The following is a 15720-nucleotide window of genomic DNA, read 5'->3' as shown; positions in this document are numbered from 1 at the left end:
CTAATACCACCAAACTGGCATTTAAAAATCAGTTGTTCTATATTATAAAGACAGCTTAAATTGTACAAGCTTCAAGAAAGAAGGATGGAAGCAAGTGCATTCAATAGCTGTCACAAAAATAATGTTCTGTAAATATGGTCTGTAACCTGTACAGTAGGATCGTAGATGCTAAAATACTCTCAGGTGATTGCCAAAATACACCACCTACCTGTGACAACCAGCTAATTCTGATGTGCTACAATTTTTTTCAAATTCTTATGGCAATGGGAAAGGTCAGATAAAAACTGAAAAAAAAAATTCACGTAATTCATATTCATGTAATAATTCATGTAAAATACATGTCCTGTAAGTAGCATTTTCAATTATACAGTAAGACATTTGTTTCTAAATAACTTGAATAATTGTACTTGATAGATTAAGGACTGAATATAATTATGTTGTTTAAATACAAGTCAAATTTATTTTAAGGTATAAGCATGTTGTTAAGGTACAAGTTCTATACCAATTTAGTTTAAGGGGAGAGTCCTACTCCTACCTGCACTCTTGCCTATGTACGTCAGTCACTAAACAGATTTATGTTCAAAGAAAAATGAGTCAGTGCTTCATTAAAACCAGAAAGTGGTGGCTTAGTATCTAAGGAAAGCTTAGTTGTTTCCAAAACCCAAAAACTGCTCTAGCAAAGCTGCGGAAGAGCAAAGAGTGTTGTTGTTGGCTGGGGTGGCAGAATAGCTGGGGACATAGGAATAGCAGCTCCATGTCAGAGGTTTTTGAAACCCTTATTTAATGGCCAAAACAGTATTGAACAGCACAGGCAAGTTTGGCTGACACTTTATTAGGCCATTTTTGTACCTCCTAATTTGTCATTTTCCAGAACATGCTAAGAATTTTTTCAATTTTTGCCATAGGTTTCATAATTTTGCTTTACACATTCCACTTTTTTATTCCCCAAAAGTCTGCAGCAATAGACTATGCACAGATTTTGTTGCATTAACTGCTCAACATTCCTGATAAAAATCTCTTCTCATACGCATAAATTTCACCTTTCAACATCCAGTCACTATATTCAATTATCATTTTGCTAAAGTAGGAAGGTCAAATTTCCATTTCTTATAAAGTGTTTCTGAAGAACCCCTTGAACTCCTTTTGCAGAACATGGTTTCTAACTATTAAATCTTTCTATAATTCCAGTAAGAGTTTAGCATCCTCTTGGAAACAATGCCAGCAAAACTGGCATTTTAGCTACAGGCTTGCTATTAAGGTTAATATTTATGTGATTATCCAGCATGACTCAGCATCAGTATTTTCCAGGACAGTGGCTTAATCTTATGAATTTTATCCTTCCTAAACATATGACACTTCATGTGAGAGTACTGAATGCTGGTTATAAGTACACAGTCTGCTAGTGTTCTAGATCATGCCATGACAGTGAACTATCTTCTTTGCTGTTTTTGTGTTCTTGAATTGGCTTTATGCAAGCTTGGCTTTTAATGAAGACATCAATGAAAATAATATATCAACTCTATTACCTTTCCCAGAAGAAACATCAAATAAGCATGACTAATTATTTTCCCCCTATTGGTACTCAGTATATCACCTTCCTTTAATGCAAGATAAGACCTTGTATCAGCCTACCCAGCACTTTCCCTGGAACTGACTACAGGATGACAAGCCAAAAATTATCTGGATTATACTATTAAACTCTTCTAATACCATCATACATCTCACTGAAGAATCTTAAGCTATACCATATGTTACAGTTTAAATCAATAATCTTTTGTTAACGACTGCATTTCTACTTATTGTCCTAAAGAAAGGTGAAGATAAAATTATTCCTCTCCATTCAAGAGTAAATGATATCTGCAAAGGAAATAAACCACAGCCAGGCCTTCAAGATTTTGTGAAAGAGGCTATTACTTTCTTCAAACACCACAAGAGTTCGATAACGCAGTCTGTTAGAAGTCACTAGAAATGCTGTCAAGCTTTAATGTGATGTAGTTGATGTATGAACTGCATCTTTCCTGCATAGCATTACTCATTTTTCATTTACTGTAGGACTTTGAACACTAATTCTGATCCCTCATGGTGCTGGGGAAAAAAGTACCACTCAACTTTTCTTCAAAATGATGTCAAATTATTCTCTCCTTCTGTATCATCAATTTTCTATTGGAAAAAGCTTTTCTGCAACAGTGAAGATACGTCACTAGCATTTTTTTAATTCTTATTGAATGGAACAAAGAAGAATTTGCAATGATGACGTTGTTTTCCCATCCAGTATATTAATCCTAAAGTAAGAATTGTTGATCAAGATACCTAAACAGGAAGATATTACCAACTGAATCAGATGTTTTTAGATTCAGTTCCTTTCATTCCATTTCTATTTTTTTAAATGCCCCATGGATTAAAAAACTGAGGAGAACAGAATTCCACGACTTACAATTTGTTTTAGCATACACAGTCTTCCTACTGAATAATGGCACATAAAATCTCAACCACTGAATTCTGTACTGTTGTATTAGCTCTAGGGTCTACTGGGTTTGAATTATAATAATTGCAAGCTAGTATTGTCATTTATATTATATATTACATACATGCTAAGAAAAAAAAAGATTCAGTTTGTTAGATATAAAGAACACATATGCAGCAGTTTGTCATTTCTGAATTGCACAGTGGGCCACGGCAAAATTACATTTGCCCCACACAGGGATTATCAGAGAAAAAGTAATACAAAACACTACTAGTTAAGAATTTTCATGATATGTGGAAGAATAGAGATCTTCAGCTATTTCTATATAATGTTTTATTGTTAATATGAGACATGCAAACCAGAGTTTGAAAGGGAAAAAAAAAAAAGCTTGATTAGAGAACTCTGTTTTGTAATTAAACAGATTTGAGGCAGATGCCATCAGAGACTTTCTGTAAACTTTTAACACAATGAGATTAACCCAGGATGACTACCAATTTAACCTATAAGTAAATGAGAATGCATGGCAGATCTGCAACTATTTATTCATCATCACACATTCACACAGAAAGACATGGCTCCTTACTCATGAGTTGTTGTAAATCTTTTCCTTGCTCAGGAGGATCCACTTATTCAGAATGACTAAATGGCAAAATAATAAAATAATCAAAGATGTACAAACCAAAGAATTAAAATAATTTTTACCCACATTCATGCCTGAAACTGGGTATATCTAGGTACTAGAAGTAACTGTAAATTAGAGTGGGTGATCATCGTCTCACTAGTTAGGAATATTCCTGTAAACCAGATCACAGTTTGTTGGCTAATCAATCAGTCAAGTAAATTAAAAGCAAAATCAGATCTGAGAGGTTAATCTAGATAATTATATTGTAGGATTCATACGCAGGGTGAAGATAGAATTATAAGGAAAAAAAGAAAAAAGAAAAAAGAAAAACACCAGAATGTGGATCTGAAAGCCCTGATTTAGCACAGAAGGATTTGTGGCAGTCTCTAGTATATTTGCTATTCATAACAAATATTTTTGACTGTAGATATATTTTACCTACGGGAATTAGAAACCCTCAAGTATATCAGTACTTCAAAGAAAAGGCTAATTAGAGAATTTAAAGTAATATTCTAGAAGATAAACAAGAATTCAGTCAAGATATTTTGCTGATTCAGTTTTCTCTTTTGATAGCACTGTGTGACCAGAATGAAATCCTCACTGCTTCATTTGTGTTTATGATCTTTTAAAGTCTGTCCTATACATCTGTTCTTGTATTATTTATGTTGCTTTCAAATCTGCCATTTAATTTTACTCACTAGAAGAGTTCAATACCACAAGCATTATATAGCCATTGTTTAGAAGAAAACGTAAGGGACAGGTATGCAAGGAATACTTTCAGAATGCCCTATGAGTGCTTTAAAGCTGCTCTGAGGGTTTCACAACTGCTTAGGCAAGGGACACTTGAAGCAGGGGATTCAAACTGCAGTGAGTGACAGCAACCCCTAAGTGCAGGTTGTGCACGCTGAGATCTGCCACCCTGGAAAACAGCACCTTCTCCACCAAACACTGACAGAGGTAGACAGATTTGCTGAGGGTTTATAGGATTAATAAAGGACAGGAGAAAATCCAAGCATTAGGATAATGTCTAAGTGAGGAGGAGGAAGAGGCTCACCCAAGGTTTTTTGGAGAACAGGCACTGTCAGTTCGGTGAAAGTGCCACATAGCAGCTCAGGAGTTGATGTTGGTTTTGCTAAAGCTGCAATAACAATAAGGTAATTAAGGCAAAAGGATGCAGTCAGAGAAATTAGAGCTTGGAGGAAGAATTATTTTCAATCCTCTAGCAGGAGCCACTGAACAGACACATTCTACTACCAGCATCATCAATTACAATTCCTATTTTGTTGATGGAAGCACATAACAAGCAGTGTTAGCTCAGCCATTGCCAACCCAGTTAGTACAAGGATGGGCCACTCACATGGCTCTGAAAATCCCTGGTACACGCCTTCAAATGTCTTTTGGGAGAGGTCCCCCAGTCACTAACTGAATACTGCCAAATTCAGCTGAACGTAGTTAAGTACTTGCTCATAATGCATACAAATTGGTCTATATTGCACTTCTTGAGAATTTACACATAACTTAAAAGTTATGTTTTATTTTGTTAACCCGGTTTCAGAAAGTCAGTGATCTACCAGCTCTGCTAGTGAGGGAAATTTGTTTCTGAAGTTCTCTGAGGTCAAATGAATACAAAGCCATTTACGGCCTCTGTCAAGAAGAGGTATTACTCCTCAAGATCCCTCTTAACTGCAAAAGCTGTTTAATTTGTGTTGGTGGCAGGGTACTCTTAAAAAATGTAAATTCATTTTTATTTTATTCCAACTACTTTTACACAACTAATACTCAGAATAGGACCTTGAAATCATGGCCTCGATATTTTATTGAGATATTTATGGAATTATGAAATGAATGAGGGTCTGAGAGACAATGAAAGGTACATGCCTTCATGATTTTAAGGCACTAAGTTCTCTAGATATGTCCAGCACATACGAAGTGGAACAGCAAAAGAGCTTTTATATTCCCCAAAATATTCTTTCATACAAGTGGCTACTAGATTATTTTTTGTATTATTCATGGATCATAATAAAACGTTAACCTTTGTTCTGCCAAAAACATTTGAAACGCCTTTTCAGCCTTCAAACACAAAAAAAGAATTACAAGATTCCTGCATTGGGTTAAGGTTAATTTGCATATAACAGTGAAGCTTATCTAACAGCTTACCATCATTTCCTTTTCTTCCTACTCCTCCCACCTCTTTCCCCCCCCCTTTACGTTTTTCAGTAGCCAAACAGTCCCACCCTCTTCTCTCTTCTTTTGCCATATTTTGTCACTCATCGGACTTCTCTGGGCAATTATGTCTCACCAGCTCAGCAATGGCCACTTTCTTTGTTTGGTTAGGTCCCCGCCAGCTTAGTGAGCTGATAGCTAAGTAAGCTGCAGGAATGAATGTCCGGGGGGAGAGGCTGTGAAAGAGAGATGCAAGACGCTTCCTCTCAGCACCACGCAGTCATTATATCTGTTCAGACTTCTCATGTAATTTCACCCTAAGTAACTATGAAGCAGGCAGCATAATATTACTCAGACAATCCACTTCAGATTCAGGTGAAAAGAAGGAACATACTATTATCTTTCCAGTAAGAAAGCATAGCTATGAGAAAGGTCTAAAATCCTGACAATCAAAATACATCTTACAAGAAAATAAAGAAAATCCTATTACATCAATAATTTTTTGCTCCTGTTAATAATTATCACTCTAAGATAAGGGGTTAACTGAAGGTGCTATTATCTGAATGTTGAAAAATCTAACATGGTGACATACTCTCCCAGGCACGCAGATGACTATTCAGCTTCAGCTCCTGGCACTGTATCACTTGGTAGGCTCCAGCCATTCAGCCAAAATCCCGGTGTTATTCAGACAACCTACCAGCACTACGAAGGAACAGGGAACAGCTGAAGTTAACAGTCTCAGTGACTGATAAGTTCCAAATTTTCTTAGCCACTGCTACCAAATAACAAAGCTCTCAGCATGAAATAGGTCTACTCCACTGAAGAAAAAAGGCCCACATTTGCAACAAGAGTTATCTCCCATAAATAATCTTATCAGCTCTGCTAACAATATAATTTTGCATAATCTTATCATGTTTATTTCCACATTACTATTTGGAAGGGCTTACACAAAACAAATTGTATGAGGATACTTTTTGCCCACCCACAGTGCAGGATAGAGGATATCTGAAAGTACAGGAAGGACTGCCAGAGTCTGAAGTCATCATGTTTTCACAGCAGTTTCAAGTTTCAGATAAATAGCCAAGCATACATGCTTATTATATATGTCAGTGTAAGAGGTCTCAAACCCTGGAATAAGTGGTAAGGCAGGCCTGAGGTCTGCAAGATGGCTTGGTTCAAATCATTGCTGCCAAGAGTCACATCTCCGTCCTTCTCTCCCTGACCATGTCCAGCCAGAATCCCGTTCCCTCTTAGCCCCTAATGCTACTGTTCCTCTTGGTTCTCAGGGAGCCTGTTCAGCCTGCTGGCATAATGGACTTTCAAGGATTTGGGTTTTTAGTTGTGGTGGTGTTTTGTTTTAATTATATTCCTGGCAGATTAGTGAATTTAATTAGTTCACAGATGAGGAAGGAAAGTGGCTGGAAAATATGGCTGGAAGTGTGGGTGGAGAAAGCACCTCCTCCCGCTGAGGAGCCATCAGACAAGGTTAATCCAGTCCTGCAGAACACCCAAGCTCCAGCATGCAGGGTAGACCTTGCTACAGGCACAGGCTGGTTAGACAGCTTCCCAGGGGAGCAGAGCTTTGCCCACGCCCCTGGAGATGGAAATCAACTGATGTAACATACACAGCTTCAATTCTGCAGCAAACAAGGCCAGTCATTAGGAGTGCTTGCTGAATGGCTTCACCATCATTAGTTTTGTCCTGGCATCTTCTGGTTTCCCCCAGCTAAGGAATTGTTACTTCAGCTCCGTATTCTAGAGCAAATCACATGTGTTCAGGACTTCCACCAGCAGCACTTCTGCTCAGAACACAGCACTTGTAAACACAAAGTGTTTGCAGAGGTATCTACAAGACCCCAATTTTACTCTGCTCTCCTATTAGTCCCAAGCACTACATACTGTTCTGTTTGTGCTCTCCAAAAGCATCAGCAAACAAGAATCAGAAGATATGCCATGCAGCTTACATTACAACAAACAGCAACAGTGTGACTTTTGTTACTTTCCCCAGGATTTGACCCTGGTCATGGGGTATTTGATTTCCCACAATGAAACAACTTAAGTACACAACTAAAGCTAATTTTCAGAGCCCTGCTAAAAATTCCCCACACAGTTGTCTGGGTAGGATTTAAAATTCTGCACTATTCTTAGACATGCATATCTGCAGCAGCTGGAAAATGCTAAGTTGTAATCAATGCATTCCACAATGTTTAAGGCTGCAACCCTGAGTATTTCAAACTATGGTTTTAATTATTTTCATTAAACATATATATACATATTAACAAATACACTATCACTTATCTAAGCACTTGAACACATTCTGTTAAGAATCTCATGTTCATTGTCACTACAGTAACTACATTTAAACTATTCATTGAAGTGCAATGTTTAAATGAGAAACAACGCAGTTTGCTAAAGCTGCTTTGGAAAGCCTCCCACATTCAGAATTTCATAAAACACTTCCAAAATACGTAAAACCAAGAGTGACAAGTGTCTGTGAATGTGAAATAGGCTACCAAAACATACTTAATTTACTAAAGAACTATCGACAGACTGACAGATTTCACTGTGCAATTTTAGAAAATGGGGCAAGATGAATCATATTTAGCACAATGGCATTTGTAGATCAACTCCATTGTGTATCTAATGTGCATTACACACCTGATGTGGAAGAGACAGTAGAGTCCATGCTGTGTTCCAAGAACTTCTGTCTAATATTGAAAGGTAATCGACAAGGAGATTTATTGCAAAATACAATGAAAATAATATTTTGAAAACAGTTGAAAGCAATGACCAACAGCTGTTTCTCTAGTTTGATTTTTAAAGACTTTATATATTCATGGTTATGAATAGCAACAGGAAGGGAGTTGTACCAACAGAAACATAATAGTTCAAGGCTTTTCCTCCCAGAGATTCAGGGCGTGTCTACTCAAAGAAGTAAAGATGGTAGAATTCAGCTTCATAAAAATGTAAGAACTGGGATACTAGGATATTTTTTGCTTCAGTGAGAGGAAGTAAGAAATTCATTACAGTAGAAGACCTCTCTGGTCGGTAATAAAATGTTTCAAGTGGTGCTTTGCCAAGATTGGCCTTCGAGGCAAAAATTTAATCCCTCCTAAGAGCTGACAGAGGTTATGTTATGAACTTCCTCTAGAATCCTATAAATGTACACAATTTATTTTTTATGATTTCTAATGAAAATCATTTTATATGATTTCTAATATTGCTTTTTTTCCTATTCATTTTCACCTCAATTTACCACATGCCTCCAATATACAAACTAATATAATCTGGATTGTAACTTAAAAATTAAAGAAAGCATTGTTAATTCTCATTCACTCAGTAATGTCCAAGAAATCCTACATGCTAAACAGGCTGCTAGATTAAAGATTTAGAGATCTACAGAAACTGAAAGGATAGAGAGCTGTAGATATTTTAGTCAAGGAAGGAAAATAGTGAGAAAGTCCCCCACAGAACATGCCATGCATGACTAACTTGGTAGTTACACATACCCCTACCTGCAATACTTACATCTATACGTATTCCCATAAAGATACTGAGCATCTTTACTAATTGCTAATTACTTTTGTAGGTATACATATATATGTATGCCTACATGTATTTAGATATGTAATACTACATTCTGGGATAGTTTTCAACTTTCTTTATCTCTCCAGGTTCTTCTCACTTTAAAGCTTTTTTCCCCTTTAAGAACACAGATATTATTCCATAAAATACCTATCGGTTTAGCTCAACATTTACGATTTTATGGATGCCTGACAAAATTATTTATAACGTGAAAGAGTCCGGGTTAAAGTAAAACAGATGTAATGAGATAGGTGCTGCTACTGAAGTCCCTCAACTTCATGTATTTCATTAACTGATGGGTAAGTTTTCCATCACTAAGAAGTACAATTACAATTTTTAGCCAAAAAATTAGCACCACAATGAACTCAGCAGAGTTTATCTGGACAAACACTGTTTGCTCCTTATTGTGCAGCATTAGCACACTGCTGACTAAACCAGCAGGAAGTACTTTGCAGACTAATGGTGTAAACCACCTTCAGCTTTGAAGACATTAAACCAGCATTTCAGTAAGACAAATGAACCTCATTCCTTTTGGAAATGCTATGAAATAGCATAAAGCCAATAAGAAAGCCTCTAACAAAAATTCCAGGTAAAATTGCTTAAATATGTTTGCTGTGCATTTCTACCTATTTCACCAAGAATAAGCATGTGTTTTAAGATTTTCAATTTTTCTAATTCTTGCTGGGATATTTTTCACCTTTAAAATGCAAAATCTTGATTCTGACTGCTGGAGACCACACCTCAATCAATTGAGGCATCTCAAACACCAGGGCTTTACGGGAAGCTGTGACATTTTCAATGAGGGACCTTCAATAAAATTTATCCCCTCTCCATTCCTCTGCTGTCAGAAATTCAAGGCTACATGCACAGCAACAGTGCATTTGCTCACTGTAAGAATACAAAATTCACTTCATTTCTGTGTAAGAGAGATCCTTCTGTTCCTAAAAAGAAAAAAAAAAAAAAAAAAAAAACTAGCTCTACAAAAGCAGCTCATCAAGAAGCCAAATAATCAGATCAGTTTAAGATGTACAAAAAAGTGAATCATGAAATTAGCAACCAATGTTTCCAAAAAATACAGGTTATTTCATATTACCTTAGGTTAATGATTTTTTTTTCCCTCCAAATAAAATTACAGTGTGACAGTTAATAGCAGAATTGAGGATGGTTTTGTTCATATAGTGCAGCCTACAGAAGGACAGCTGCAACAGTTCTGAAGTGATTTCTCTGTGCCAATATTCAGACTTTGTTCTAGGAATGAACAATGTAAGTTGCATTCCCAACTGTGAAAGTGCTTCTGTAGTCCTACTTCTGTTTTTTTGCTTAGGATGTTCCATTCTCCTACATTTCAGCCCACTCTTCTGTTTCATTCCATAATTCAACAGCTTCACCACACGCTTTGGATTCTCATTATTACTCCTGTATTAGGCATCCAGTACAAAATGAAAGTGAACAAAGGAAAAATTGAAGCCACAAAAATACAACCTGTATCACGTAGCCACACAACAAACATGTTCTACATAACTCAGAGAATCAAGGAAAAATGCAGTTGCCAGTTATGGAAACACAGGTTAATGAATCCTGCCTACCGAAAACACAGCTGTTAAGATTCACTCATCTGACAGCATGACCCTGTGGATACTCCCACTGGTGAAGCTGGCTTAAGGGGCAGACAGAGTGACAGCTGGTCCATTTCTTCTCTTGCACATAAATCCAGTTTCAAATAGGATTAAGATAACTGGAAAACAACCTACTGAGTGAACAACAGAACCTACCTAGCAAGAGAATATATATAATTTAAAACATTTTAAGTGGTCTTTAAATACTTTCTTAACAACAGTCTCTTAAAAAGGGAAGTAACATTTCAGAAGCCATCTTCAGGTTTATTAAAAAATCTGGGTTTTAATTTAGGGAATGACATTAAACACTTTCCTGGTCTGTAAATATGTAACATCCGTAAGTAAGGAGCTTCTTTTAACATTTAAATAATTTTTGGAGCATCAGATTAATAAATTACTTTAGATCATAGAAATTCAAGGCAATGTAATCCCATTTATTTTAAATTTGAACCTGTAAAACTGGTCTCATTTCTTCACGCACTGATAACTGAATCCCATTTATATCAGAACACATACAATATGCTTCTTTATTTCTATTGTAATCATTTGCTGCTTTAACTATTCTTAAGCACTATGAAATCCACAGAAGCACTTAAATTTTAAGATGAACTTTGAAGAACATAAAGAAGAAATGAAGTCTATACTCATTTAGGAAAATTAAACAGAAAGCTTCTACTGGCTTCTGTAGTAAGAGTATATTTAATTCAGTAGAGTGGTTGAATTTATTCTCAAGTCCATGAACTAAATACATTTAAATTTCCATGTAATCTAGCTCTTGATATACTTCAGTACACTTGTCTTTGAACTTCTCATTTGCTTTTATGTGGTAATTTTTAAAAATTTTGGGTGCTGACCAAATGAAGCATATATTAATATTTACAAAAAACAAAAATCTTCACTGGAGAAGCATGGGGTCTTGCATGTTTGAACAAAACCCCAGGGAGGATCACAGCAGAAACAGAACATTAACACATCCTTAGTCTCTGCGTGGAGAGGAGTCGTCTCCTTGGGTATGTGGACTGGAGATGGCATAATAGAAAGGTGGAAATGGAAATTAAATATTTGTTCATATTGGATTATGAGTATGTAGCTTCAAGCGTTCAATCTCATAGCATCTTACAATTTGTTAGTAATAATCCTGATTTGCCAAGACTGACATGTAAAGTAAAACAGCTCACCCAATCCTGCTGAGTTCAGTCATCTCAATGTATTAGTAGAAGAAAAAAAAACAACGCGCTGACTCTCATGTTGGTGTCCTTGCACCCTTGCAAAGACTTAAGTTACATGATACTAAGGGTATGAGAGTCCAGATTCTCATTACAACTTTACGCTACTGGAATTTTTCTTTATCTTGCTGTTGTGTCACAATTTTTTCCACAACTGGATTTTACTAGAGGCGGTTCCACTTGTTTTGCAAGTTTCCTAAGCTGATGTTGGAAGGCTGATTCCCACTCATGGAGTTGGAAAGGTCAGAACGTACACCTTCCTTTAAGGAGCATAATGCAGTTTTCAGCAGAAGCACACAGCAAAAAAAAAAAAAAAAAAAAAAAAAAACACACACAAAAAACCTTCAAGTCAGCAGAATGGAAATTCAATGTGAGAGTCAGTGGCGTTTTGCAGTCACCTAACACAGCACTGTCGTTTTAGACGCTGAAATGATGATCCTGAAAGCCTTACTTAGACAAAGCTTCCACTGAGTCTGAGATAATCTGAGCAATTACTGCTCAGCTAACACTAGTATTCAGTGATAGAGCTGACTGTTTAAAATTCATTTCATTTTAGGTTAGTATCTTTAAAACATTCTTCCATCTATGAATACAGCTTCTCTAAAAATTCATCTTGGAAATCAAGTTAAAGGTGCTATCTCTACAAACCCCACACCAGCTACACTGCTAGCATTACAACAGGTTAAAACATTACAGGTAAAGCAAGCTTCACAAGAAATAAAATTACTTAAGTTTAGAATATCTGCTCATCACCAGAGGCATGCACAAAGGAAAGAAAGGAATAGGAACATAATAATAGTTTACTTCTACCATGGCCCTAGCAGATTGTGTTTTGGGCATTTAACAGTTAAAGAAGCGGTGGTATGCTAACTGAGCACATTAAAACAAAGAGTTGGCAGCTTCTGAAGGAAAAGGGCTTGTGCTCCACTGTTCCAACTTGTCAGTCAACTCATGCCAGCACTCTCCACGTCTGCCTCTTCTACACACCCTCATTACATGTGTCTGTCTGGACTGATCTGCTCGTCTGTTCAGGGACTCTCCCGACAAGTCAAAAATTCTGCCTTCTCTCTGCTCTGGAATTGGATCAAATCACCTCAGCTGTTTTTTGCAGCCCCATCAAGAGGCTTTTGCTTATGGTCTCATTCTGTTTTTCTCCACTACTTGCCTGTTTTTGATTTCTAGAATGGAGGAAACCGAACTGCTGAAGGAAAGACTCCAGGCCATAACAGTAAGTGTTTATAGTTATAACTTGCTTTTAAAAAATCAGCTTAGAAATAATGTCTTAATGAACTACTGTGCATTTCCTGAAGAATGTTTTATTGCAGGAAGGAAAAAGACTTATATTTGCTGGAAATTGTTTCATTTTAGTCCTGGTTTATAAGCTATTGATCTAAGACAGCTAAGTTCCCTGCACTGATCTTACTGCTGTTTGTGTTACACTTTCAAATTGAATCTGAAGCAGTGAAAGTACATGTACAAGCTGCTACTGGATAGTCTAAAATACATATTACTATCATCACAACTGAATGTTTGCTTGAAGGACAGCAGGTCAAAAGGCAGACAGAGAATTCCAGAACAACTCAGATTTACTACTTCACAAAATGGAGTGAAAAATTCCTTTTTGCATTGTGAAATTAAACAAAATTTCTGAATTGACGCTCTATTTAAAATACCACTGTCTAAAAAGAAAAAAGGAGAAGCTTGAATTAAGCAAATTGCTACCTGTAGTTTTCCAAAGGGGGGAAAAATGAAGGCTGAGGGAAATTAAAACTTAAGACTTAAGTAAATTGTTTCTGTTTCTGAAGGGGAATCTACTTCAAAAGTCTGTGTTTTAAATAAACTATTGAGTTATTTATATATATATATATATAAGTTGGCTCTATGAAAATAAATTGCCAAATCCAAATTCTCCTCAAATTTCATCTCCACTCCAAACTGTTCAGTTGCCAAAGAGTTAAACAGGATTTGGCCCCTTGGGATAAGAGGAAAACTGCAGAGAGATTACCCACTGTCATAGGAACTCTTAAAAAATAGTACTATCTGGAGCAAAAGTATTTTTCACACTCTTAGCATAATAGAGAAGCATTTGCTTCACAAGTAAAATCTGAATAAATGGGACAGCGTTTAAAACTTACTAGAACTGAAAGGTGTGAGAACTCAAATGAAAATCTCCAGGAGTTGAATAGGATTTGGGATTGTTTTTAACAGATAACAATTGATAAAAGCCAGTAGGGTCCATTTATCATATTTACTGATTGAAACCCACAATAAGATCATTTGAAACATTTGGGGGGGTGTTTGGCTGAAGAATTTTGTTTGTTTACTCTTATGGTGTTTGAACCCAACTCATAACCTGGACTTTGTCTCTAGCGTATGGGCTCAAAAGATAAGAAATGCTTTAGAGCTGCAGAGAAGAAATCCAGGCCTTGCAGTGTTTTAATACTTCCTGGTATCTGTCAGGACAAATGGGGCTGCACTCCTCTCTGCCGAGGATTTCTGTGCACATAACAAGGTTAGCATCCTTTGGCTGTGACTTTACTACCAGAGGAATACTGGAGGAAAAAAAAAATATATATATATATATGTATGTATATATATATATTTAGAAGGCTGTGGCAGCTTCCAGTGTCTTAAAGGAATTTATGCTTGGGTTCTGGCCACAACTTCATTTATTACATCTGCTACATAAACTATTTGTTCTCTAATTTGGTAGATGTCCATCAATTCAGAACATTTAATTGAAACAAGTCAGTGTATTTGCTTCAGTGTACTGCAGAAATGAAAGTGCTTGAATAAAGTGAAGTTTTCATCAGCTTTCAGAATCAACAGCATGAGTTACGAAACAAAATAATACATTCTGAGTGCAAGTTATTCCATGGCTTTGGGGGAGATTTGTCCCAAACAACCTATCTTAAAATCTCAAGTGCTACCTACAAGATGTTTGTTGTAAAAGATCTAAAAGAGGATAGCAAGGGGCACTTGAGCATACATAGCAGTAGACAAGACTTGCACTAAAGGCTAATTGGTTTCTGTTGTGAAGCGTCTGGCTTCTTAACAGCAAATGACTCTCACAGCCACTAGGGGGTTTCAAATTCTTTCATATCTTCTGTGCATAGCACAGCAATAAGCAAAACTCCATTATTCCAATATTTTGATGCACTCATGCTCTGAAAAGGAACAATTTCTCTACGTAGCTTCCATTTGCTCTCTTCATGGAGGGACTATCATATGTTAAAATAAAAACCATAGTGTTTGCTGCAGCAAACATGTTGAGGAAAAACAGTCAAATAGGAATCCTAGGCTTAATCCTCTCTCAAATGCTCCTTTCTACAGGAAAAAATAATATAAACACTTTTATTTACAATATTTCTGCAGTCTTATGCCACTAGACAAACATGTCCATATCTCCAGCTAAACCTCTCAATGACCAAGCACCACTTCTGGAAAGCTACATAAAAGCAAAATACATTCGCTAGAACATGAGCTACTCTATTGGCTTTAACAGCGTGTCGCATCTGCCATGGGACCAAGCATACCAACATAGGTATAGCCATGGAAGGGTGCAACAAACTTGCAGACTTTGCACACAAGATAGCTAGAAAGACATCAGTCCGTCAGCATGTTTCCGTTTATTTCAGATAGGCCCACTTTGAAACATGAGTCTTTATGATCAAAAGTCAAGAAGTCCTATGTGTTTCAGTAGGAATGAAAATTAGGACAAAAGATCAAGTTTTAACTTAGATTGACGCACAACAGAAGGAAAGTGATGAAGGTGCCTTTTCAAAATAAATAAATCTTGTCCACATTAACCCAAAAGCATGAGAGAACAACTGTGCAGGAGCACAACGTGGAGTTCAGCAGAAGCACGGATTCCTTAGATACCTAGGAGTAAAAATCTATTGCAATGCATGAATAGTCAAAACTTTGTACAGCAAGACGTTATTTGTAGACTAAGCATAGCAGAGTGCACTGTAGGAAGTGACATGTAACATTCTAAAAGTTATTCTGGCAACACAGGGTTTGCGTGCTCTACATCTTTTGAAT

At 36.6% G+C, this 15720-nt stretch overlaps 1 protein-coding gene and 1 long non-coding RNA gene across 5 annotated transcripts in view; one reads left to right on the top strand and one right to left on the bottom strand.

The window, feature by feature from the left end:
* Positions 1 to 15720, top strand: part of PALMD (palmdelphin) — a 49982-nt gene that overhangs the window by 11460 nt on the left and 22802 nt on the right. For 3 of the 4 annotated variants that reach the window (XM_021404615.1, XM_021404617.1, XM_021404614.1), the window contains one exon: positions 12859 to 12904. In XM_021404615.1, coding sequence (XP_021260290.1) covers positions 12860 to 12904 — 45 coding nt within the window. In that variant the 5' untranslated portion in view covers position 12859. Of the gene's footprint in view, positions 1 to 12474; positions 12905 to 15720 lie in introns of those variants that run through there. The other variant, XM_021404616.1, reaches the window with a different exon arrangement.
* LOC110402491 overlaps positions 1 to 15720 on the bottom strand; it is a 54143-nt gene that overhangs the window by 24441 nt on the left and 13982 nt on the right. The window lies entirely within an intron of this gene.

The sequence above is a fragment of the Numida meleagris genome, chromosome 7, assembly GCF_002078875.1.
Source record: "Numida meleagris isolate 19003 breed g44 Domestic line chromosome 7, NumMel1.0, whole genome shotgun sequence".
NCBI lineage: Eukaryota > Metazoa > Chordata > Aves > Galliformes > Numididae > Numida > Numida meleagris.
Note: the sequence above shows the minus strand (reverse complement) of the source record. Positions and strands in the feature narration are given on the sequence as shown.